The sequence below is a fragment of the Pan paniscus genome, chromosome 20 (assembly GCF_029289425.2).
Source record: "Pan paniscus chromosome 20, NHGRI_mPanPan1-v2.0_pri, whole genome shotgun sequence".
Lineage (NCBI taxonomy): Eukaryota > Metazoa > Chordata > Mammalia > Primates > Hominidae > Pan > Pan paniscus.
In genome coordinates, this window is record NC_073269.2 from 48,303,991 (window position 1) to 48,328,935 (window position 24,945).

Sequence of the window (24,945 nt, forward strand, 5' to 3'; positions counted from 1 at the left end):
TGCCCACCTATGCCCTTCCCAGGGCAGTTTAATTGGTATCATTTGTAAAAGGTCTTTTCCATCACCCCCAAAGCCTATGCATTCCCTTTCCAAGAAGGTGGCTGTTTACTGGTTTTGGCCCCATGTGCAACAGTAGGCCTTGGTATGATGCTTCCATAACACTCCCATGTGACACTCCAGGTGACATCCAAGTGCAAGTCTATGTTCAGCTCTGGACAGCAGGGGGGAAGGTGAGGAGAGTCAGGTCTGTAAATTGAAGCTGGGCAGGGCCCTGGCTGGCTGAAGATGTGTGGGCAAGGTGAGCAGGCCCCATGTGCACCCCAGCTCCAGTGCCCACTGATGTGGCTGAAGCCCAGGTTGGGTGTGGTCAAATTAGAGGTCCTGAGAGAGAAGCCCTTAGGCCAAAGAAGTGTGTGCTGGGAAGCAGGCCAGGGCAGAGGCCCAGGGAAGATCTCAGCAGGGGCAGTGTGAGCATGAGTGAGTGTGTGCACCTGTGAGAGTGCAGACAGCCCAAGATCAGAGATGCAATGTGCAGGGGGGCCTTTGGTGAGTGTGTAGCTGTGCCCCTCCCTTCTGAGATACAGGCCCAGCCCCCGCCTCCAGAGGCTAAGGGGGCACACCTGGGGGTAGGAGGAGTCTGGGAAGGAAACTCAGCTGGAAATGGTTTAGGCCTCAGAGCCCACATCCTGTGGGAGGGGCTGTCAAGGGGCCTGCTGTCCTGGTCCTGTGGCAGTCCTCAAAGATGCTAGAGTGACAGTCCTCTAGGGGTAGAGATGGTCGTCCTCCCAGGAGAAGGTGGCCCGGAGACTTGGAGGTGGGATCAATCCTGCCAGTCCTGGATCAGGAGGCCTCTGTCGGGCGCCGCCCCCCTTCCTCCTCCATCAGCAACAGGCGGCGCCGGCCAGCCTCATAGTCAGCCTCATCCACACTGACCAGCAGGCGAACAGCCTCCCGGCCCACAGCCTCTCGCAGGGCCTCAGTCAGGAACACGCCCCGCAGGGCCTGCAGCAGGGCGCCACTCAGGTAGTCGCCCCAGAAGGCGTCCAGATAGGAGAGCTCTGAGAACTTGATGTCACAAACCACGGAGCCCAGGTCCCTTGAGCGCAGCACTGCGGTGGCCTGCCCAAACACGTCCAGCTGCCGCGCCAGCGCCTGGGGCCGCCGGGATGCCACGCCCTGCTCCAAGGCTGGCCCATGCTCGCAGTACTCTGCTCGAACCCGGAGCCGGATGTCTGCAGGGGAAGGAGGGATTTGTCAGGGAGGGGGCCAACACTAGACACACTTATGGGGAACGCCACCCTTCCTCCCTCCAGCCTTCTCCCTCCACCCCCTTCCGGTAGCCACACCCTAGTCCTGACACAGCCTCCCCGGCTCTGTGGGGTTCCCTGACCAAGTACGTCCTCCTCTTCTCCAGCCCCACCACCTCCTCACTGCTCCAACAAGCCTCCCCACTGCCAGGGGTGCTCTTTCCCTGGATCTGCACAACACTTGCTCCCTCTCTTCCTGCAGGTCTTTGCTCAAAAGCCACCTTGCCAACAAGGCCCACCTAGGCCAACCTATTTACAGCTGTAACCACCCACCCAGCCCTCTCTGCAGCATGCCAGGTCCCACACCCTGCTCCATTTTTGTCCAAGGCACTTACCACCTTCTAACCTCCTCTGTCAGTTACTATCTGCTCATCATCTGTCTCTACACTCAGCATGGAGAGACAGATGACAGCAAGGAAGGGGTTTTTGTCTGTTTTGTTCACTTGTGTAACTGCGGCACATAGTAGGTGTTCAATATGTATTTGTGAAGAACTAATGCATGAACTAATGGACTTGCCTTAAGGCAACCAGCCTCACACCCTGCCCCCAAACAATGAGACTCACATGGTGCCAACCACATCCCCATCCCTCCCATCCACCTGAGCCAGCACTGCGGATGCGCAGGATCCTGACCAGGCCCGGGAGGCTTGCGGCTGGACCTGTGCTGGCTCTACTGGGAGTCAGGTACTCTCTTGCCACAGAGCTGCTAAGATGATGGGCTGGAAGCCCAGAGCTGCTGGGAGCCACTGTGCCAAGAGGAGAGAAGGAAGCCTACGCAGGGCCAGCCCCGGAGATAAAAAGATTCCTGAGGTCATCACATGAGCCCACGATCGTAGCTGGATTTTCAGCTACACTCAACTCCCCTTTTTGCTGAAGCCAGTTTGAGCTGGTTTCTGTCACAACTCTCCCCACATCTGCGCAAAAGAGGTGGCAGCTGTGTACAGGGGACAGGACACTGGACTTCTAAGGCTATCCTGTAATCATGAACTTCACATACCACCTCTCTTCCAGGATTTCTGAATTCCCACCCATCACTTAGGCTAGTGACAGTACCCCCTCTCTCTACACACCCAATGAGGCTGTCCTGAGGATCAGCTGTGAGCCAGAAACAGCAGCAGCCAACACTTACAGAGTGCCGACTATCTGCCAGGCGCCAAGTGCTTGAATCACAGAAACTCATTTAACCTATAAATGACCCTGTGGGACAGGTCCTATTATCACCCCCAACTTACAGATGAAAAAATGGAGGCCAAGAGAAGTGAAGTGACTCGCCCAAGGTCACACGGCCAGACAATGGCAGTGCCTGACAGAGGTCATTTAACCTCCTATGTCCCTGAGAGTAGGCTCCTCAATCAATGAAGTGGATTCCCACACAGGAGCCTTCAGCAGTGTGACCTGTGACAAGTCACAACCTCTCTGAGCATGGGTTCCTGCCTAAACAAGGGGACAATTCCTACTGTGAGGAGCTGTTAAGAGGATTAAAAAGAGAGCAATGGATAGAAAGGAACAAGCTAGCACTGCACACAGTGTCCAAGGGGTGCTCCCAGAATGGCAGCCACCAACCCCTCTGATAGGCCAATTGCCTGACCCTTGGGGATGCAGTAGAATCAGCCCTGTGGGGCAGAGCCCACCTTCAGCCCACTTGACAGATGAGGAAACAAGGCTCTGGGAGGGAATGTCTCATGCTGTGGCTCCCTTCAACTTTCACAGACCATGTCAGCCACAGAGCAGAAAGGAGAATGCAGGGCCCCTGCTCCCCAAGACAACTTCACAGCCCAGCCCACTTCCTCCTCCCACCCCAAACCCTTCCTCTTTCTGGCTCTAGGGGAACCCCATCCTCTCCACTCAATGCCCAGGGAAGCCTGCCCAGTCTCAGCCCCCAGGCCCTCCCATGGCATTCAGACCCAGCTGTCTCTACCCAGACGACCAGATCCTTGACTGCATCCTTGACTCCAGGAAGCAACTGGCCATGACCTCAATCAATGTGGGTGGGAGAGCAGGGGGCTGGGAGGAGCAGCACCTGTTCCAGGCCACCCAGGAGTGGTTGGCCACAGAGGCAGGGCCAGGTGGTGGAGTCCAACAGACCTTGAGGTGAGTCCCAGCTCTGCCACTCTCTAAGCTGTGGGGCCTTGGGCATGTGACCTTACCTCTCTGAGCCTGTTTCCCCATCTGAAACACAAACAAACAAGAGGTCCCTGCTGCACATTGAAGTCACAAGGATTAAATGAGGCAACTCATAAAATGCTTGCTCACAGCCCTACGACAAAGAAGGCTCCCAGAAACAGGAACTGTAATTTCGACACCCAACTCCCTACCCCCATGGCCCTCACCCAGGCCTTCATCTCTCTCTCACAGGTCCCTAAGCCAACCTTCTCCTTGGACTCCTCCAATCCCTGCCATGTCCCCCCATACCCTGCACTCCAGTCACAAGAAAATGTTCCCAACAAGAGCCTTACTTACAAAATGACCTGTCCACCTCCTCCATCCAGAACATTTGCCAAGGCTCAGCTCGTGGGACCCCCACATCCTGCCCAGTTGAATCCTCTCTCAGCTCGTCCTTCTCCCCAGCATGGACCTCTGGTATAAGTTCTCAATCCACCCAGAGCCCCCACCATGTCAGAGTGGACAGGGTACAGGGACAAGGCCAGGGCAGATCTCCATGCCCCCATTCAATCTCTTATTCAACAGATATTTTATGAATGCCAGGCATGCTAGGGTGACACGAGAACCTTGCCACAAGTGGGACGGGGAGACATGTAACCCACAGTTAGGAAGCACTCCCCACAAGCCAGGCTCTACTCAAGGGCTTTCCTCTCTCAGCCCACCTAATCCTCAGAGTACTTTCACCAGCCCCATTTACAGATGAGCAAATCCTTCAGCAGACCACACACTCCCACCTCTGAGCTGGAAAACATGATCATGGTGCACAGGGAAAAGACAGGGAGGTGCCACCAGGCAATAGGAGTAGGCGAGGCTTCTCTGAGCCTCTGCTCCACCCTTAGCACCCAATCACGTGCTTTACCCCTCCCCAAAATAATCACAACAGGTGACACCTGCCTATAGCTTTTACTACAGGCTGGCACGGTACTACATACTTCACATCTGCTGACCCCTTTGATTGTCCCCACAACAATCAGGTGATGCTGTTATTATTCCTTTTCTGCAGATGGGGAAATTGAGGCACACAGGTTGAGTCACCTGCCTAAGGCCACCAGATAGGAAATGGCAGAGCTGGAATTTTACCTCAAGTGTATGGCTCCAGTGCCCGAGCTCTTAACTACCCCTATCCTGTTTGCTACCTCACACAGAACCATACACATCAAATACACAACTAAAAGACATCCTGAGAGCCAGCAGAGAAAATTAGACAGGGCGAGTTATAGTTTAGATTGAAAGGATCAGAGAGGATCTCTCTAGGAAATGACATCTGAGGTAAAATGTGAAGGAGGACAAGTAGGTTTAGAAAGAAAAACAGGAGAGAAAAAAAGAATGGCATTCTCAGGAGAGATGAGCATTTATGGAAGTCCAGAGAGAAAATGAACTTCAGGCCTGCACAGGCTGAGGGGCCGGCGTGGCAGGAACATGGAGGGGAGAAGGGCACTAAGGGAGAAAGGGCAGCCAGGTCAGGGAGGCTGATCTCAATCCCAATCGCCAGCAGACTCAAGATTCTAGGGCCTCTGGAAGTGACCACACCTCTCTGTACCTCGGTGGCCTCCTGTGTAAAACAAGGCTCCCCCTAACATCTGCCCATGTGGGGCTACTGTGAGAATTCAAGGCTCAATGCAAGGAAAGAGGGGAGGCCAGGAAGGCCAGGCATGCAGAGAGGACAGGAGGCAGGACCTGCCAACTTAGGGGCAACTCCAGCTGTGCTGTGAAGTGGCAGGTGGGTAGAAACAGGGCCAGGGCAGCAGGCGGGGGAAGGGTCACAAATGGCTGTCCAGGATGGGAGCAGTAGACATGGAGAGAAGTGGAGGAACTGTCCAGTGTGGCCCTGAGGCGGCAGGCAGGAAGAGCACCCAGCACCATGTGCGCTGGACCGGGGGCTGGCTGCATCTTTTCCATTTTGGCAGCTGTGGGGAAAAGTTCCCTGTCTCTGGGAGGGCGGGGGGCAGGTGCCATGCCTTCCTAGAGAGGAGAGCTGCTCCTGCTTCCTGCACTCAGGTGGGCCCAGCACCCTCTTGTCCCCCACCCCCACCTCGCCAGTCTCTCTTCTGGGGCAAATGGGACATCAAGTGAAATGGGCTTCTCAGTGGGGGACCAGCGTGAAGTTCAAGGGAGCAGGCCCTGGGCTGGGTGTGTCTGGGAGCCCAGAGATGAACCTCACTCAAGTCGTCCCTCTAAGAGTTCCTAGTTGGGTGGTGACAAGGTTTGGATGTGTGTTCTCTCCAAATCTCATGTGGAAATGTGACTCCAACATTGTGGGTGGGACCTCATGGAAGGTGTTGGATCATGGGGCTGGGTCCCTCATGAATCCCTTGGTGATGAGTGAGTTCTTGCTCTGGTATTTCCCGTGAGAGCTGGTTAAGAGTGTGGCAGCTCCCCCACCCCCCACCTCTCACCATGTGACAAGCCTGCTCCCCTTGGCCTTCCACCATGAATGGAAGCTTCCGGAGGTCCTCAACAGAAGCAGATGCTGGCACCCTGCTTCTTGTACAGCCTGCAGAACCGTGAGCCAAGTAAATCTCTTTTCTTTACAAATTACACAGTCTCAGGTATTTCTTTATAGCAACACAAAAATGAACTAACAAAGATGGGCTGGGGAAGAAGAGGACCTGTGCTCCCACAACACTGGGAGATGCTTCCAGCCTTGCTGGAGAGAGGCAGCCAATGTGCTTCAGTGGAGAGACCCCACCCCCGCCCCGCCACCACACCAGGACCAGCACCAGCCCCCTCTGGACAATGGTGGGAACCTCCCAGCATCTTGGCTTGCCTCCCTCGTCTCTTCTCCACAACAAAGCCAGCATCATCATGTCAAATGGAAAGTTTTTCAACTCCTACTGAGTTCAACTCCTACTGAATTGAGGCAATGAGGAGAAGCTGCCTCCAACTCCAGAGAGGGATAAGCAGCCATCACCTGCTTCCTGATGGAGGCGCACAACACACCCTCAGAAGCGGGATTGAGGAAAACAAAACATCAAACCAGAATCTGATCAAGCCTCTCCAGACCCCACTACCCATCTTCAGGAAATACAAAAGACAGGGTAGAACACACTGAATCAACCCTACTGCAGGATACAGTCAGCAAAATCCAGTCTTCGGGAAATGCCACAGGACAACTGCTTTAGAAAAATACAACGCAAGGCGGAGAAAGAGAGATGGTAGGGGAAAGGAGAGACTTCAGAGAACCTACATTTATAAAACAACTGAAAATCTGAGCACCGATCAGATATTTGATAGTAAGGAGTTACTAATCTTTTTTGGCGTGAAACCCTATTTTTATCTTTGGCCAGCCACAGAGGCTCACACCTGTAATCGCCAACACTTTGGGAGGCCCAGGCGGGTGGATCACCTGAGTTCGGGAGTTCGAGACCAGCCTGACCAACATGGAGAAACCCTGTCTATTAAAAATACAAAATTAGCCGGGTGTGGTAGCACATGCCTGTAATCCTAGCTACTCGGGAGGCTGAGGCAGGAGAATCGCTTCAACCCGGGAGGCAGAGGTTGCGGTAGGCTGAGATCACGTCATTGCACTCCAGCCTGGGCAACAACAGCAAAACTCCATCTCAAAAAAAAAAATCTCTTTTCAAGATACACAGTGAAACATCTACAGATGAGATCATAGGGCAACCAGAATTGACTCCAAAATTCCTAATTATCCTAAGATGAGATCGCCATGAGTTGACAATGGCTAAAGCTAGTCTATCTACTTTGGTATATTTTCCATAGAAAAAATTGCAGGGGCCAGGCGGTGGCTCATGCCTGTAATCCCAGCACTTTGGGAGGCCAAGGCAGGTGAATCGCTTTGAGCTCAGGAGTTCGAGACCAGCCTGGGCAACAGGGCAAGACCCTGCCTCTAAGAAAACACACAGAAATTAGCCAGGCATGCTGGATCACGCTTGTAGTTCCAGCTACTCAGGAGGCTGAGGTTGGAGAATCACTTGACCTGGGAAGCGGAGGCTGCAGTGAGCTGAGACTGCACCACTGTGCTCCAGCCTGGGCGATGGAGACCCTGTCTCATAATTTTTAAAAAAAAAAAAAAAAATTGCAGGGGAGAAGCAAAGCTGATCCTGTCATTCAAATCCTCCAACTGCTTTCCATAATAAAAAAAAAAAAATGCAAAGCCCAGGCCCTGCAGGATCTGCCCTGGTTCCCTCTCCCCCCCTCACCTCCTAGGGGTCTCCACCCTACTCCTCCATTCCTGTCAGTTTCCTTGCCATCCTCCACGCTGCCCTTGAGCACTGGCACATCCCACTTGGGCCTGTGCTCCCGCTGTCCTCTCCATCGGGAACACCCTTCCCCTGACATCTGAAATCTCTCTCTTGGCTTTCTCCCACCACAGCACAAGCTCAATGAGGGCAAGGTCTCCCACCCCGGCTGACCTAGCATATAGTAAATACCCTATAAATACATATGGAATAAACAAATAAACAAACCCAAGTTTCAGCCAAGCTCTGCCCCCTGCCACTCAGACTAGTGACTGCCTTTCCCTGAGCATGCCTCTTCCTTTGCAAGATGTCATCCCACCTCAATGGCTGTCTTGAGAATTCAGGGCCGAGTAGTGCCCACCACAGACCCTGAGAGGCACATGGTCGCTCAGATGTCCTGTGTCCAACCCTAGGACCACCAAGGTGTCCTTCCTCACTGTCTCAGGCAGTCGAGAGTTTGTCTAGTTCTATCCCTCAATGGAGGGCAGCTGGCTGGGGGTCACAGGTATCACAGGTAAGGAAGAGTCAAGAATAGCAGGCCTCTTCTTCAGTCAGGCCTCCTTCCACCTCTGGCATTCGGCCTCTCTAAAAAGTAAGCCATTCCATTTTTCAGAGGGAAAAACAGGAGCCCAGATGGGGAGAGCCTCACTCCAGCCCCACCCTGCCTGGTGAGTCAGCAGTCAGACCTGCTCACCCATCTCCCATCAAGACCTAGCCAAGCCCTGGTTAACAACCTCCTCGCCTCGGGAAAGAGACCTGAAGCCTCCCTTGGCCTGTTCCTATCTTCCTTGAGGCAATGACTCCCTCACCCGCCCAGCCAGCCTGGTGGCTCTGGGAATTACTGGCTGATTCGAGGGGGAGTCACCACCAGGCAACCACCCCCTCAAACCCTGCCGCGCAAGCCCACATAGCTGCCTGAGGACCCAGGGCTGGCTCTGTAGGTCTGTTCCTTCTGACAGCACCCAGCACACGTTATCTGCTGCCTCATCTACAAAGCAGGCATGATGCCCACTCCCTGGAGGGCCATTATGGGCACTAGGAGGGGGCAGGTGTGCGTACTTTGTGGGCTGGAGAAAGCTCTGCAGATGGTAGAAGGAAGCACCCCCAGGCCAAGGTCTCCTAGAAGACAGGACATGCCAGCATCTCACCAGCTCCAACTTGGTCTTCTGACCTCCAGCTTCCACATTGGCCTCCTCCACTGAACCCTTCCACTCCCCCCAGGGGCCTCCTCCCCTCCCTCAGCAGCCTCAGCCCTTTGCAGGGGCTCGGCACCACCCCTGGCCTCATGTTTCATTAGGGCACTTGTCACTAGCTGATGCCGTCTGCTACGCTGGCTTATTTTCGAGTTATCTGTCTTGCCCACTATAACGTAAACTCCTGGAGGCTGAGGACTTTCTTCAACCTGGTCCAATTCTGAGCCCTCCGTGCCTGGAACAGTGCTTGGCATAAAGATGATCCTAATAAAAACTGGATGAAGGAATTAACAAACCTTTCCATGGCTCCCCCACCCACTGCCCCCTAGAATAAAATCCAAACCTTCAAGGCCCCCCGCCTGCCTCATCTCCCCCTGCTCCCACCCACAAAGCCTCTGCTCCAGACAGACTCAGCCCTGACCACATCCGGCTGGGGACATTGTACGCATGAGTCACTCTGCCAGAATCACCCTTCCCAGCTCCTCTTCCAGCTTCCTTGAGCTTGTTCTAGACATGGCACCTCCACAAGGAAACTGGGGCTGGCCAGGAGACTCCCTGCACACCCCAGAGCCCCTGCACTCACAATACCCGTGCCACCTGTCACACCAGCCTGGCTGCCACTTCCCTCATCTGTCTTCCCTGCAGCCTGAGAGCTCGAAGACCATATCTGATCCCTTCTGTGTTTCCCAAGCTTGCCCAACTAGAGAAAGGGGTACTACAGTTGAGGGGGTGCTCATTGCTGTGTCCTCCCCACATGACCAAGTGGAATTTCTCAAGAGCAAGGTCAAAGTAGTCTCACAGCGGAGTCCCCAACCCACCCAACCCATCGTGTCTACAGTCAGCCCTATGGCCAGTGCCCTTCCTTATTTCCTAGGTCACTTCTCCTCACCCTCTCCAACACAACCCCAAGGCCAGACCTCTGCCTAGTCCTTCTCCACAGACCTCACAGCCTCTTCAAGCGATTAATTTAATCTACTTAACACACGCCTAGCAGAGCACCTACTAGAAGCCCAGTGCATCCTAAACACTTTGAAAACCCTAACTTGCTTATTAACTGATTTTCCAAATGGAGTTAGAGTTCCCTGAAGAGGTATCACATCACGTCACCCTCCTGCTCAAAACCCACTGCCAGTGCCTGGCGCATGGAATAAAATCCAAACTGTCATCCCTGCCGTGGCCCGCGAGGCCAAGCTGCTCCGGCCCCAGCCTGGCTCCTCCACCTGCTCCCACCCTCTCTTGGTGGCACTTATCATTGTCTAAAATGATCTTCAGTTTCACTGGTCACCTGACTAGGTCAGCTCCACAAGAGCCGGGAACCTTGCTGCAGCACTCCTGCCCCAGGCACACGGCACAGCAACAGTGAGAACAAACCCTCGTACAGCGTGTGCCGGGTTGGGCACTGCTCCAGGCATACTGTGGGTAAATTTGTTTTCTCACAACAATCCAAACAGGGAGGTGATTATCAGCCTCACTTTACAGATGTGGAAACTGAGGTGGATGGCTGGGTGCAGTGGCTCACGCCTGTAATCCCAGAACTTTGGAAGGCTGAGGCAGGTGGATCACTTGAGGTCAGGAGTTCAAGACCAGCCTGGCCAACATAGTGAAACTCATCTCTACTAACTAAAAATACAAAAATTAGCTGGGCGTGGCAGTGGGTGCCAGTAATCCCAGCTACTTGGGAGGCTGAGGCAGGAGAACTGCTTGAACCCGGGAGGCGGAGGTTGTAGTAAGCCAAGATCACACCACTGCACTCCAGCCTGGGAGACATAGGGAGATGGCGTCTCAAAAAAAAAGAAAAGAAAAGAAAAGAAACTGAGGCAGAGAGGTTCAATTACTGGCCTGAGGTCAGACAACTTATTTAAGTGCCAAGACCAGGATGTAAATCAGGCAGCCTGATCCAGGATCGTTGTTTTTTTACCCCGTGATATGCTGCCACTGCACAAGAAATGTCTGAATAAGTAAACCCCGGCAGATGTTTGCTGAATACACAAATGAAACTAGGGCAGGGGGTTGTCAGGAAAGGCTTCCTGAAGGAGGTGGCACAAGATCTGATCCTTCAACAATGGACAGGATGTAGACAGGCAAGATGGCGAGAGAAAGGACAAGAATTCCACTGTGGTGAACGAGAGCTGACACCCATCTGCCAAGTGTGTCACATCCCCCAGAAAAATGCTCATTTCTCCCACCCTCTGAACCCACTCGGGGCACTCTACATGCACTGCCAAGGCCTACAGACACCTACCACAGGTCACTTTGCCTTCAGAGGAAGGTCTGGCGGGCTCTGGCTGCTGCTGGGGTGCGGCTGGGGCCCCTCTCCGCCGCCGTCTGGCACCACCACTGGGCCGGCCCCGACTCCGCCGCTGCCGCTTGGTTGGGGGGGAGCCTGAGGGGAAAAAAATGGGGCAAGTTGAGGACCAGGATGACAGCTAGAGTGCCCAGGTGTATGCCTGGAAAAGAACTCAAGGTGTTCTCGGTGCTCAGACCCTGAGTGAGCCACTCTGCCTCCCTTCTTCAGTGGCCCTGTCTAAAAGATGAAGAGTACCATCTAGCATCATCTAGAAGGGCAGATGAGTACACCCCAGCACACTGCAGCAGGCTCACTCCAGGTGTGATGTGACCCTAGAGAAATCCCTGCACACTTACACCAGGAGACACACACGACAACCGCCACCAGGGCATTATCATGATGAAAACCTGAGAACAACATATCTGGCAAGAAGAAACAGGAATATAGGGAGATGTCCAGGATAGACTGTTTAAGGAAATAAAGCAAGATACAAAATAAGTGTCTACAGTGTGCTGTACTTTGCATAAGGAGGGAAATTAAGATTATATATATCTGCAAAATGAAACACTAGAAGCACAGACTAGAAATGAATGAATTGGGGGTGAGGGGCGCCCAGCAGTAGAAATGACATGTCTAAAAATACTTTTCATACTTTTTTTTTTGAGACCGAGTTTCGCTCTTGTTGCCCAGGCTGGAGTGCAATGGCACAATCTTGGCTCACTGCAATCTCCGCCTCCCGGGTTCAAGCAATTCTCCTGCCTCAGGTTCCCAAGTAACTGGGATTACAGGTGTCTGCCACGACAACCGGCTAATTTTTTGTATTTTAAGTAGAGATGGGTTTCACCATGTTGGCCAGGCTGGTCTCAAACTCCTGACCTCAAGTGATCCACCCGCCTCGGCGTCCCAAAGTACTGGGATTATGGGCATTGAGTCACCAAGCCCGGCCCCACACTTTAGTTTTGACTTTTGACTCATATAACCGATTTACACACTTAAAAAGTTAAAATGAAATAAACCATAAAATTAACACAAATAGACCGCACACGGTGTGGCTCCCGCCTACAATCCCAGCACTTTTGGAAGGCCGAGGTGGGTGGATCACTTGAGATCAGGAGTTCGAGACCAGTTTGACCAACATGGTGAAACCCTGTCTCTACTAAAAACACAAAAATCAGCTGGGCGTGGTGGCGCCTACCTGTAATCCCAGCTACTGGGGAAGCTGAGGCAGGAGAATCGCTTGAACTCAGGAGCTGGAGGCTGCAGTGAGCCGAGATTGTGCCACTGCACTCCAGCCTGGGTGACAGTGTGAGACCCTGTCTCAAAAAAAAAAAAAAAAAAATTAAACACAAACAGAAGAAAATGAACCTGGTCGGATGTAGTGGTTCATGTCTGTAATCCCAGCCTACAGCCTAGGAGTTCAAGACCAACCTGGAACCCGGGCAACATGGAAAAACCCGTCTCTATTAAAATAAAATAAAAAAAAATTAGCCGGGTGTGGTGGCACGTGCCTGTAGTCCCAGCTACTTGGGAGGCTGAGGTGGGAGGGCTGCTTGAGCCCAGGAGATCTAGGCTGCAGTAAGCAGTGTTTGCGCCACTGGACTCCAGCCTGGGAAACAGAGCTAGACCCTCAAAGGGAGAAGGGAGAAGAAAAGGAAGGAAGGAAGGGAGAGAGGGACGGAGGGAGGGAGGGAGGGAAGGAGGAAGAGAGGGAGGGAGGAAGGGAGGGAGGGGATTGTATACATAATTGGTAACAGGAATACTCAGATGAAACAATTATTCAAGTAACTTGAAGAACATTCTGACTGTAAAATCTCAATGGGATATGCTCAGAGAACAAGAAACACAAATAAAATCTATGTTTCATTCACTAGATACAGTCAGCAGTTGTACTGACTTTGTTATTTTGATGCTATTTAATTACTGTTGTAAAATAAATCAAACAAACCCACATCTTAATGTTATTAAGAGGAAAGACTTTTAGTATAAAAAAGTCTGGCTGGGGCTGGGTGCAGTGGCTCACACCTATAATCCCAGCACTTTGGGAGGCCGAGGCGGGCGGATCACCTCAAGTCGGGAGTTCGAGACCAGCCTGACCAACATGGAGAAACCCTGTCTCCACTAAAAATACAAAATTAGTCGGGCGTGGTGGCACATGCCTGTAATCCCAGCTACTCAGGAGGCTGAGGCAGGAGAATCGCTTGAACCCGGGAGGCGGAGGTTGCGGTGAGCCGAGATTGTGCCATTGCACTCCAGCCTGGGCAACAAGAGTGAAACTCTTTCTCAATAATAATAATAATAATAATAATAATAATAAATAAATAAATTAAAAAGTCTGGCTGGGAGCAGTGGCTCACACCTATTATCCCAGCACTTTGGGAGGCCAAGGCAAGCAGGTCACCTGAGGTCAGGAGTTCGAGACTAGCCTGGCCAACATGGTGAAACTGCATCCCTACTAAAAATACAAAAATTAGCTAGATATGGTGGTGTGTTGTACCTGTAGTCCCCGCTACTCAGGAGGCTGAGGCAGGAGGATCACTTAAACCTGGGAGGCAGAGGTTGCAGTGAGCTGAGATGGCGCCACTGTACTCCAGCCTGGGTGACAGAGTGAGACTCCATCTCAAAAAAAAGTATTTGTGATGTTTTTGTTTCTTTGTTTAGAGTGGGGATCTCGTTCTGTTGCCCGGGCTGGAGTCCAGTGGCATGCCACCACACCCGGCTCGTTTTTTTTTTCTCTGAGACAGGGTCTTGCTCTGTCACCCAGACTGGAATGCAGTGGCGTGATCTCAGCTCACTGCAACCTCCACCTTCCCAACTCAAGCAATCCTCCTACCTCAGCCTCCTGAATAGCTGGGACTACATATGCACATCACCATGCCAGGCTAATTTTTGTATTTTTTATAGAGACAGGGTTTTGCCATGTTGCCCAGGCTGGTCTCAAACGCCTGGGCTGAAGCAGTCCACCCGCCTTAGCCTCCCAAACTGCTGGGGCTACAGGTGTGAGCCACTGCACCCGGCTAGGTTTTTTATCTTTTTAGACACAGGGTCTTACTATATTGCCCAGGCTGATCTCGAACTCCTGGCCTCAGGCAATCCTCCTGCCTCAGCCACACAAAGCACTAAGATTACAGGCATGAGCCACCAAACATGGCTATAACATTAATCTTTAAAATACTAACAGAAACTTTTTGAAAAGTCAAGTCTCTAACACTGTTCACTGAAAGAACCTAGAAACAATATACACACTCAGCACCCAGGTTTTGGTCTCTAAATACCACAGCTTCCTTGAAAAACAGCTGATTCTAGGGTGCGGAAGGGAAAGTTCAAAGTCAGCCCAGGACATCTTGCAGTGCCACAAAGCAGGAAGCACACAAAGAATGATACAAACACATGAAGAAGACACAAGAGGCTAGCCAGTTGGAACTGCAGGAAGACTGACTGACTGTTAACAAGTCAGTAAATAGTGTATGGGTCTATAGTGACACTCAAACTCAAAGGGGCATTGGGGGAATACCTCTTGAAAGACAAAGAAAAAAGAAAAAGAATTAGAAAAATCACCATTTTGCAAACACCAATGTGATAACTGGTTCAGGCAAAGCTCATAGATGTGAAACCCACTGAGTAAATGGCTATTAGGGAACAGGATATGCCAAAGTATCACCCCATAGACTGTTTACTAACCATGAGAACTAAATGTCCCTTCAAAATGGACAAACATGGCAGATATCCCCTTAACCAAGTGACCAAACTTTCCCACATCGGAAAAGCCAGGCCGTACATGCCTGGAGATGTACTCCAATATGAACTAGATGGCAGCAACCAAGGATTATTCCTGCTAAAGACGTATAAACTGAATCTAACCAAGCCTCAGACATAATTCCCATTTAACAAAAAATGTAAGGGAAAGAGGGACGAGTTACATAACTCCATCAGGAAAAAAACAGACAGATAAAGAAACAATCAGGACATTCTACAAAACAACCGGCCTGCTAGGGTGAATAAATCAATGTTACAGGAAAAAGAAAAAGGTATGGGGTGTAGGGGCAGTTTCTGTGCTATAGCAGGAGACATAACAACTGAATGCATACCAACTCAACTATGAATAGATTCTGAACGGTCCCACAGTCTGGGGATTTTTGAAAATGGACCATTAGAATATCAGAGAATTCGTGTTTATTTTCTTAGGTATAATAGTCTTAAAGTGGTACAGGAGAATATCCTTATTCTCCACGGATGCCTAATTTAGGGGTAAAGCATCCTGATGTCTGTAATTTACTTTCAAAGGGTTCAACAAAAAAATCCAGAATTACGTATACACATAAAGCAAAAGTAGCAAAATCTTAACAATTATTGAACCTAAGTGGAAGATGTTAACTTTACTAATCTTTCAACTTGTATGTTTGAAATTTCACATAATAAAAAGAGGGGTGGCCAGGGCGCGGTGGCTCAAGCCTGTAATCCCAACACTTTCGGAGGCCCAGGTGGGCAGATCTCTTGAGGCCAGGAGTTCGAGACCAGCTTGGGCAACATGGTGAAACCTCATCTCTACTAAAAATACAAAAAAATTAGCCAGGCATGGTGTCATGCGCCTGTAGTTCCAGCTACTTGGGAGGCTGAGGCAGGAGAATTGCTTGAATCTGGGTGGCAGAGGTTGCAGTGAGCCGAGATTGCACCACTGCACCCCAGCCTGAGTGACAGAGTGAGATTCTGCCTCAAAACAACAACAACAACTAGAGGTGGCTGCCATGATGGCTCATGCCTGTAATCCAGCACTTTGGGAGGCTGAGGTGGGAGAACTGCTTGAGGCTAGGAGTTCAAGACCAGCCTGGACAACAAGGGGGAGACCACACCTCTATAAAGGATGAAAAAATTAGCCAGGCATGGCGGCATACCCCTGTAGTTCTAGTTACTTGAGAGGCTGAGGTGGAAGGACAGCTTGAGCCCAGGAGTTCAAAGCCGCAGAGAGCTATGATTTCATCACTGCACTCCAGCCTGGGTGACAGACCAAGCCCCTATCTTGAAAAAGCCAAACAGAAAAAAACAAAAACTGGGGGTGGTGAGAATAAATAAGTTAATTGGGGCATGGCAATTAAAATAATACAATTAGAGATACTCAGCATGAATAAATCTCAGACACATCTAGCAAAGACAGCCAGGTGCAGAGTAATACCCACAATGTAATACCATTTAAACGAAACATGAAACTATGTGCAACAATTCTGTATGTTGCTTCAGAACAGAGTATCTGTAGCAATAAACACACACACACACACACACACACACACACACACACACACACAGTGAAAATGAGACAGAATAACCCCTCAGGCCCCTTCCTTGATGGGCACAATTCATAAGGAAAAGAGGGATGCTGCCATTACACCCACCCAGCTGGGCTCACCTGTCTCCCACTGACCCTGCTGAGAATTTGCAGAACTGCTTGACTGCCGACGGCGACGGCAGCTACCCTCTGTCCTCTTTGAAGAGCTGGAGGTGCCATAGCTATAGCGTTCTGGAGACACTGGAGGAAGAGAAGAACAGGAAGAAGCATTCAGCCTCCTGGCCCTAATTCCCACCCCTGGAAGAATGCCTGCACCACGAGGTGCCTAAGTTCCCCAGTAGTCAGAGCCCAAATACCCACTCATTCTCAAACACCTCCTGCAGAGGTTGCTCAGATGCCTCCTAAGAGAGAGAACTTATCACGACTTGGGGCAATCTAACCCACGTCTACGGCAGCTCAAACTGTCAAGGTTATTCTGTTGATAGTCATGGTAAGGGTCCCTGTAATGGCCCTTTGCCCTGGCATCAACTGCCCCCAGCTCTCCCCAAGGAGTAAGCAGGCCTCTGTGCAGGCTCCCCAAATCTTCTCTTCTAGAGCGTGATCTTCAGACATAGATATCCAAAAATGCTGTCAGCTCTTCCCTAGAGCTGTCCTTCTCCTGCTTATCTAAATCCTGTGGGCTTACTCTGGGCCAGGGAAGGCCATAATCCCCCCTCCCCAAACTAGCCACTGCCCCTTTAGTAACCCAAAGGCTTGGTCTATGCATGCACAGGGCTACCGGCAGCCTGAACCCCTCCCAGCTTCTCATGTGAAGGCTGCTATCCTCCAGGAGCACTTCCTTCACAAGGATTAAGGGCATCAACTCTGGGGACAAGTTGGCTGGGTTTGAATCCTGGCTCCCACACTTCCCAGCTACGTTCTCTGCAAGCCCCTTCATGACATAACTTCTTACCTCCCTCTCTTCCCTAGCTTGGGTCCCCTCTGCTCCTGCCACACTGGCCTCTGATGATGCCAAACTCATTCCCACCTCAGGCCTTGGATGCTCCCTGGGATTTTCTCCCCTGGGGTCTATGCATGGCTGGCAGTGCAGCCTCAGGGCAAAGCCTCCCTTCACCTTGCTGCTCTCCTGACTCTCTCTATTCCATTACTTTTAGTCTTCCTACAACAGCGTCTAAAAATAAGTTCTCTTATTATCTGATTGCCCCACTAAACTTAAACTTCATGGAACAAACACCTTGTCAGCTCCATCATCCTGTATCCCTCCTAGGCCCAGCAAACAGGATTGTTATTATACGTGCAAACTGCTTAACTTCCCTGAACTTGTTATTTTCCTGGTTACAGTGAAGACAGTAACAGGACTTCCTTGTGAGATTACTGGGAGACTATAAGGCACTAGTTCATATGAGGGGCTGACAACTGTGCCTGGCATGAAACAAGCCCTCCGTAAACAGTGGCCAAAATCATCATCACTGATGTGGCCAAATTCCCAAAGCCATGCTTTCTTCCTCTTATGTTGCTCATTGATATTGTGGGAAGAGAGAGTAGCAGAATGGGACATAAGCTGCCTGATATGGCACTGTCCGTATCAGGGCACCAGGGAGGCCCAGCGGGAGCCAGGCCCTTTCCTCCCAGGAAGTGTGACACCCTCCCATTCAACCGTACCTGGCCGGCGCCGCTTGCGCGCCAGGTGCGGCAGCAGGTCGTGGCGGGCCAGCACGCGCAGGAGTTGCCCCAGCAGCCGCAGGTTGCTCTCGTCGCACTGCCCGCGGCGCTCCAGCTCCAGCAGGAGCTCTAGGCCGCTGCGGGCCCGGGCTAAGCCTCCGGCGGCGCCAGGAGCCTCATCCAGCAGAAAGGCCAGGAGCTCCAGCTCGCACTCGGTCAGTTGCCCGCCCACCACCTCGAACATACGGTGAAGCGACAGCATCCCGTAGTAGTCCAGGCACTCATCCTCCTCCCAGCACGGGGCCGGGGTCGACCCGGATAGCGCCATTCCCGGGGGAGGGAGGTGGAACAAGCTCAGAACCCGGCCTAGAACCCACACAGCGGGGAGGGGGCAGTGGTCAGCGACGCGGAGGCCCGAACCCCACACCGCCAGCGCGTCTCCCCCGCCCAATCGCGCCAGGCAGGGCCGCTCCCGCACCCCCAACCGCCTCGGCCTCCCCCCCCCCGGGAGGGAATGGTCCCGCCCGAGGTCCCCTAAGAACAGGTCGGGACGCCGGAGCCCGCTCGGCTTCTGCCCCCCCCCCGCCCACCGTGCTACGTTCGGAGCTCGCCTCCGGACCTGACCAAACGATGCGGCCCAAACAAGCCTCGGGGCCCACCCCGGGGCTCCCTGCTGACTGCCCCTGACTCTGGGTAGGACTGCCCAGCCTTTTCTCCGTCCAGTGGTACCGTCTGATGAGTCCCCCGGCTGTACGCAAGTGGTACCTCCCGAAAGTGACCCTCTGCCCCCTACACAGAGGAGCGACCCAGGCAGCCCCTTTGCTCCACACAGGTGGTACCGTCCGAACCCGACCCCCTCGCCCTGCAAGGGCGGCCCCGCCCGCTCCCCAGAGCCCAGGTGGTCCTGTCTACCCGCCACCAGTCACCATTAGGCCTCTCTGGATCCTCACCAGATTCTGGCGTCCGGTGACTCCTGGGCGACGGCCGCAGCCACTTGTTTTGGATCTTTCTGGCACCTTCTCTATTATTACGCCTGCGTCACCTCGCCCCTCCTCCTTCCCCCAACTCGCGCAGGTGCGACCGCCACGCCCCTTCGGCGCATGCGCAGAACGAGGCCTCCAAGCCCCGCCCTTCCTGGGCCGCTGGACCTGCCCCCAACCGAAGCAACTTGGTTCGCGAGTGCTGCGCTTGCGCAGAGCGAGAGCACGCCGCCCCTGGGGCTGTATCTGGTACCCGGTTCCAGGTCCCTACTTCCCGCCCGTGACTGAAGCCACCGGGGCCATGTAGCGCCACGTCACGAGTAGTTGTAACTACTCATCTCATAAACTACAGCCCCCTCCTGATCACGAGCTAGACGCCCACATCACCACTGCCCCTAGTTGCCCGTGGCAAAGTAACACAATCACTACTTTCCCGTCTCCCAGTAAACTCCCAGGCCTTATATGATCTGGTCCTGGGCACTCCTCCATTAGATTGTCCCTCACTTCTAGTGACAACCAGGGATCTACATCTCAACTGTGCTCTCTCGTGATCCCAAATGGAAATCCCGCCCCCCACCCCCCACCACCACCCCCGCAGTCTATAAGTTCCTTCCCCTGATCAAAACCAGAATTCCCTCATCTCACGTTCAGGACGGATACCTCCTTCCAAGCGGCAACAGAACCCTCCATTCCGACTGTGTACATCTCGATGGCGTCCATCACGACCCCCATCACAGTCAGATGTCTCCACCCAGAGCCAAAACGGCCCCTCCGTAACCCCTTCCAATCTCTGACCTCCAGGGTCGCCCAGATACCCGCTCCCTAAATTGCAACAACTAGAGAGGGTCTGTCAGGGAGTCTAGGCTGTGGTGTATGCGTGTCCCCTTACCGCGGGGCCTTGGGTGTGACGGTCGCCACGCCCCCCACTTAGGTGACTCAAGGTCAGGACCTGCATGTACTTGAGACAAGTCCCCTCCCTGGACCTCTTCCCACCCCCGCAATTAACTCCTCTTGGGAGTCGGGAGATCTGGGTCCTGCCTAGCACTGGCCCAGTACTGGCTCTGCCTGAGCTGTAGCAGTGAATTCAAAAGAATCGGCTGGGCGCGGTAGCTCACGTCTGTAATCCCAGCACTTTGAGAAGCCGAGGTGGGCGGATCACACGAGGCCAGGAGTTCGAGACCAGCCTGGCCAACATGATGAAACCCTGTCTGTTCTTAGCCGGATGTGGTGGCACGCGCCTGAAATCCCAACTACTTGGGAGGCTGAGACAAGAGAATCTCTTGAACCAGGGAGCAGTGAGCAGAGATAGTGCCACTGCACTCCAGCCTGGGCCACAGGGCGAGACTTTGTCTAAAGAAACAAACAAACGCCAGGTGCGGTGGCTCACGCCTGCATTCTCAGCACTTTGGGAGGCCGAGGCGGGCGGATCACCTGAGGTCGGGAGTTCGAGACCAGTCTGACCAACATGGAGAAACCCCATCTCTACTAAAAATACAAAATTAGCCGGGCGTGCTGACGCATGCCTGTAATCCCAGCTACTCGGGAGGCTGACGCAGGAGAATCGCTTGAACCCTGGAGGCGGAGGTTGCCGTGAGCCGAGATTGCGCCATTGCACTCCAGTCCGGGCAACAATAGCAAAACTCTGTCTCAAACAAACAAACAAACAAGACTGGACGCGGTGGTTCACGCCTGTAATCCCAGCACTTTGGGAGGCCGAGACGGGTGGATCACCTGAGATCAGGAGTTCGAGAGCAGCCTGACCAATATGGCAAAACCCCGTCTCTACTAAAAATACAAACATTAGCCGGGCGTGGTGGTGGACACCTGTAATCCCAACTACTCGGGAGGCTGAGGCAGGAGAATCGGTTGAACCCGGGAGGCGGAGGTTGCAGTGAGCCAAGATCGTGCCACTGCACTCCAGTCTGGGCGACAGAGCGAGACCCTGTCTCAAACAAACAAACAAACAAACCTTCAAGAAATCCCTTCCCCTCTCTGGGCCTCAGTTTCCCTACTTGTGAAACAAATGGATGGCAATGGTAAGCTACGGAAGCATAGTCCTGGGCTAAACTCACAAGGGGGCCTGGTAAGTGACTATCATTAAATCAAACGAAGAGTAGGGAGAATAGGAAAGCAATTTAACAAACTGTGAAGGATTCTGTCTTGCTAAGTGGGTTGTAGTGGGCGCCTACAGTGTATGAGCGCTGTGCATGTGTGATATCATCCAATCCCCTAAACAACCTTTGAGGTGGCTGTGACTCAAGCTCACTTCACACCAGTAAAACAGAGGCCCGGAGAGGAGAATAACTCCAAGTGTGTCGGGCTCTAAAGCTGTACTCTCAGAAATGCTCCGTCTCTTCAGCTTTGAAATGACATCTCTGTCAAGGTCTCCCGCCGCCCAGTTCACTCCATGGGCCCAACGCTCACCAAAGGTTGCTCGAGTTTCTCTACAGAACTTGCCGACGCTTAGCCCGGGAGCGACCCAGAGAAATGCGCAGGCGCATCTCCTCGCCCTGAGCCCCGCCCACAGGGCGAAGATGTGTGCGTGGATAACTCCCAGAGCCCCGCCTGTGTGGCAACACGCAGGCGCAAGGTCGCGTGCCCTGCGCTGCGGGCTCTGATTGGTCGCCACGGGTAAGGGCACCGCCCAATGGGAGGTGTGGATAGTGAGGGGTCCCACACGCCTGGATCCGAGGGTCTGTGTCAAGAGCGGCAGGGGCTGCAGGAGATAAGAGAAACGGGTGAGGGCGCCGCGCGGGGCTGGACTGGGAAGAGAACGCTGGGCGGACGGAGGGGGCGGAAGGAAAACTAAGGGGTCTGCAGGGATCGAAGAGCCTTGGGGCCTGCGCTAGGGCGGGAGCGGCGCGGGCTGGAAGGAGAGCACTCCTTCCTGTGTGCCCTGGGGCTCCTTTAGTGTGCGGGAGCCTACGCTGGAACTCGCCCACCACCCACTGCTGCGAGCTCTCACCCTGCCGAGGAGCTCAGTCTGGTAGGAGACAAGCGTTGTAAAGCGGGAAAGTTGAATTTCCAGGGCCCTAGTGGATTCCTTCCTGGAAAGACTTACTGATATACTGTGTGAAAAACCCCCATTCCTTCCCTAAGTAGTTCACAATTCAAGAGTGGGAGAAAGAATCGTAGACGAGGAAAGGGCAAATTTCAAGTCTCCCGGGCCACCTCGTAGACATTTATTGGGTACCTGCTTTGTGCAAGCTTTGCAGCAGGCACTGGGCCTCGCCCTAGGGGAGTTCTCTGTTGGAAATGGGGCTGTAATCAAGGAAAAATGGAACTCTCGGGCCCCTGGTTGCCTACTTCCAGGAGGGTCCTTTGTGGAATGGCTGTTGTGTGCAGGGGCCTGGCAACTCAAAAATTAGGAAGGGGATTGGAATAGTAGATAAGGAAAGTTTAGCTCCAGCTCCTTTAGTGAATAATTTACTCAAGGAGTATGTATTGGGCATTAACTGAAAGCAGGGCCCTGTACTGGGCTGTGTATTTTGGGAATTCACAGTCTAATGGGGAAGTTGGTCTGGTAGAAATGGACTGTGCATAGGGACAGTTAAACTCAGGGTCGGCCAGGCAGTGGCTCACACCTGTAATTCCAGCGCTTTGGGAGGCCTGGGTGGGAGGATTGCTTGAGCTCAGTAGTTCGAGACCAGCCTGGGCAACATAGGGAGACCTTCTCTCTACAAATAATTTAAAAATTAGCCAGGGGCTAGGTGTGGTGGCTCACACCTGTAATCCCAGCACTTTGGGAGACCATGGTGGGTGGATTTCTTGAGGTCAGGAGTTGAAGACCAGCCTGGGCAACATGATGAAACCCCATCTCTACTAAAAATACAAAAATTATCCAGGCGCGGTGGTGAATGCCTGTAGTTCCAGCTACTCGGGTGACCGAGGCGGGAGAATCGCTTGGACCCAAGAGGCGGAGGTTGCAGTGAGCCGAGATCGTGCCACTGCACTCCAGCCTGGGCAAAAAGAGAGAAACTCTGTCTCAAAAAAAGTAAAATAAAATAAATAAAAATAAAAATTTGCCAGGCATGATGGCAGATACCTGTGGTCCCAGCTACTCAAGAGGCTGAGGCAGGAGGATCACCTGAGTCCAGGAGGTGGAGGCCTCAGTGAGCCAAGATCGCACCACTGCACTGCAGCCTGGGCAACAGAGTGAGACCCTGTCTCAAAAAGAGGAAAAAAAAAAACAACCTCTCAAGGTCTCACTTCCCAAGGGAGGCTCACTGCAGCCTCCACCTCCTGGGCTCAAGTGATCAAACCACCTTAGCCTCCCAAAGTGCTAGGATTGCAGATGTGAGCCACCACACCTGGCCTGGGAGCATCTCTCAGTCACTAAATATGTACTGTGTGCTAGACATTGTTCTTGGCACTGGACATGCTTCAGTGATGTGCAGGCTAAACTGCTACCGTCTAGGTGCTTAATATGAGCAACTTTTTTTTTTTTTTTTCCTCCTTGAGACAGAGTCTCACTCTGTCTCCAGGCTGGAGTGCAGTGGCGCAATCTCAGCTCACTGCAACCTCCACCTCCCGGTTTCAAGCCATTCTCCTGCCTCAGCCTCCCAAGTAGCTGGGATTACAGGCGTGCACCACCACGCCCAACTAATTTTTGTATTTTTTTTTAGTAGAGACGGGGTTTCATCATGTTGGCCAGCATGGTCTCGATCTCTTGACCTTGTGATCGCCTGCCTTGGCCCCCAGAGTGCTGGGATTACAGGCGTGAGCCACTGCGCCCGGCAATATGAGCAACTTCTATATGCAAGGCTGTAAACCAGACTCCACCTGCCCTCTGGCACTAATAGATTAGGTGAAAAAGAGGTAAAGAAGGTGGGTTTGAATTCATAAAATTAGCTGCTAGGCCTGGGAGGGAGGCAGTCATTTGTTGAGTGTACTCTGAGTCCCTGCTGTGTGAAGGGGCCTGGGTGGGGTTGAGCCCACATACGTAGAAGGGAAGATGGGGCATATAGAGGGAAGTTTGAAAGTTAAAATTCCTGTCCCTGCTCAGAGGTTTTGTTGCTGACTGGAGCCTCCACAATGAATCAGACCCACAAACTCTCAGTCCAGTGAGGAACAGTGAGATGCCACCCCAAACTCATGATATTTGCCATGATAGAGGTGGCACAAGATACCATAGGAACCCTGAGGATGTAGAGATGTCAGAGAAGGCTTCACAAAAGGTGCTGGGTAGGAGTTTGTCAGACAAAAAGAGGAGAGAAGTTTCTTAGCAAAGGGAATAGCAACATCAAAGACTTAGGGTCCAAAAACAATCTTTCTGGAGAACTACACAGCTGACCTTTACAAGTACCAGGAACTTTGTGTCAGTACTACTTTTAGCCCCATTTTACAGGTAAGAAGACAACCTCAGAGGAAGTAAGTGGTAGAGCTCAGATTCAAGCCAAGGGCAGTCTGGTTCCAGGGCCTGTGTTTTTAAACACTTGGGTGTATCTGTGTGTGTATATGTAAGAGGCAGAGGAAAAGCATTGCACAAAGAGAAAGCTGCACGCAGGCAAAGGCTATGGTATTCTCAGAAAAGGTGTGCCTGGCCCTGTCGGTAAAGAGGCCAGGCTGGCTGGGCCGGGTGTGGTGGCTCACACCTGTAATCCCAGCACTTTGGGAGGCCGAGGCAGGCGGATCACGAGGGCAAGAGATCGAGACCATCCTGGCCAACATGGTGAAACCCCATCTCTACTAAAAATACAAAAATTGGCCGGGCACAGTGGCTCATGCCTGTAATCCCAGCACTTTGGGACGCCCAGGCGGGCAGATCACGAGGTCAGGAGATCGAGATTGTCCTGGCTAACACGGTGAAACCCTGTCTCTAATAAAAATACAAAAAATTAGCCGGGCGTGGTTGCAGGCGCCTGTAGTCCCAG

The 24,945-nt window shown here is 52.6% G+C and overlaps 3 protein-coding genes across 6 annotated transcripts in view; 2 read left to right on the forward strand and 1 right to left on the reverse strand.

The window, feature by feature from the left end:
- DEDD2 (death effector domain containing 2) lies at positions 1–21,638 on the reverse strand. 2 transcript variants are annotated; one of them, XM_003811772.5, is made up of 5 exons: positions 21,497–21,638; positions 18,093–18,458; positions 16,551–16,670; positions 11,108–11,248; positions 1–1,232 (listed from the first exon to the last, which is right to left on the reverse strand). In XM_003811772.5, the coding sequence occupies exons 2-5, from the start codon at positions 18,418–18,420 to the stop codon at positions 841–843; spliced, it is 981 nt and encodes a 326-aa protein (XP_003811820.1). In that variant the 5' UTR covers positions 18,421–18,458; positions 21,497–21,638; the 3' UTR covers positions 1–840. The 2 variants fall into 2 exon arrangements, with proteins under 2 accessions (XP_003811820.1, XP_034802034.1); XM_034946143.2 differs by lacking the exon at positions 21,497–21,638 and adding an exon at positions 19,043–19,201.
- LOC100976543 (CEA cell adhesion molecule 6) overlaps positions 1–24,945 on the forward strand; it is a 910,921-nt gene that overhangs the window by 438,672 nt on the left and 447,304 nt on the right. The window lies entirely within an intron of this gene.
- ZNF526 (zinc finger protein 526) overlaps positions 21,628–24,945 on the forward strand; it is a 7,585-nt gene continuing 4,267 nt past the window's right edge. The window contains exon 1 of one of the 3 annotated variants that reach the window (XM_003811767.5): positions 21,628–21,810. The gene's annotated coding sequence lies outside the window, so the exon portion shown is untranslated. Of the gene's footprint in view, positions 22,059–22,123; positions 23,900–24,945 lie in introns of those variants that run through there. The other 2 variants (XM_003811768.8, XM_063600330.1) reach the window with 2 other exon arrangements.

Bases quoted from the DNA above. Each gene is read 5' to 3' on its own strand.
- DEDD2 (XM_003811772.5), bottom strand. From the start codon at position 18,420: ATGGCGCTATCCGGGTCGACCCCGGCCCCGTGCTGGGAGGAGGATGAG. The intron at 11,249-16,550 runs GTGAGCCCAGCT...TTTTCCCCTCAG, and splicing joins GCAGGGTCAGTGGGAGACAG to GCTCCCCCCCAACCAAGCGG. The intron at 1,233-11,107 runs GTAGGTGTCTGT...CTTCCCCTGCAG, and splicing joins TGAAGGCAAAGTGACCTGTG to ACATCCGGCTCCGGGTTCGA.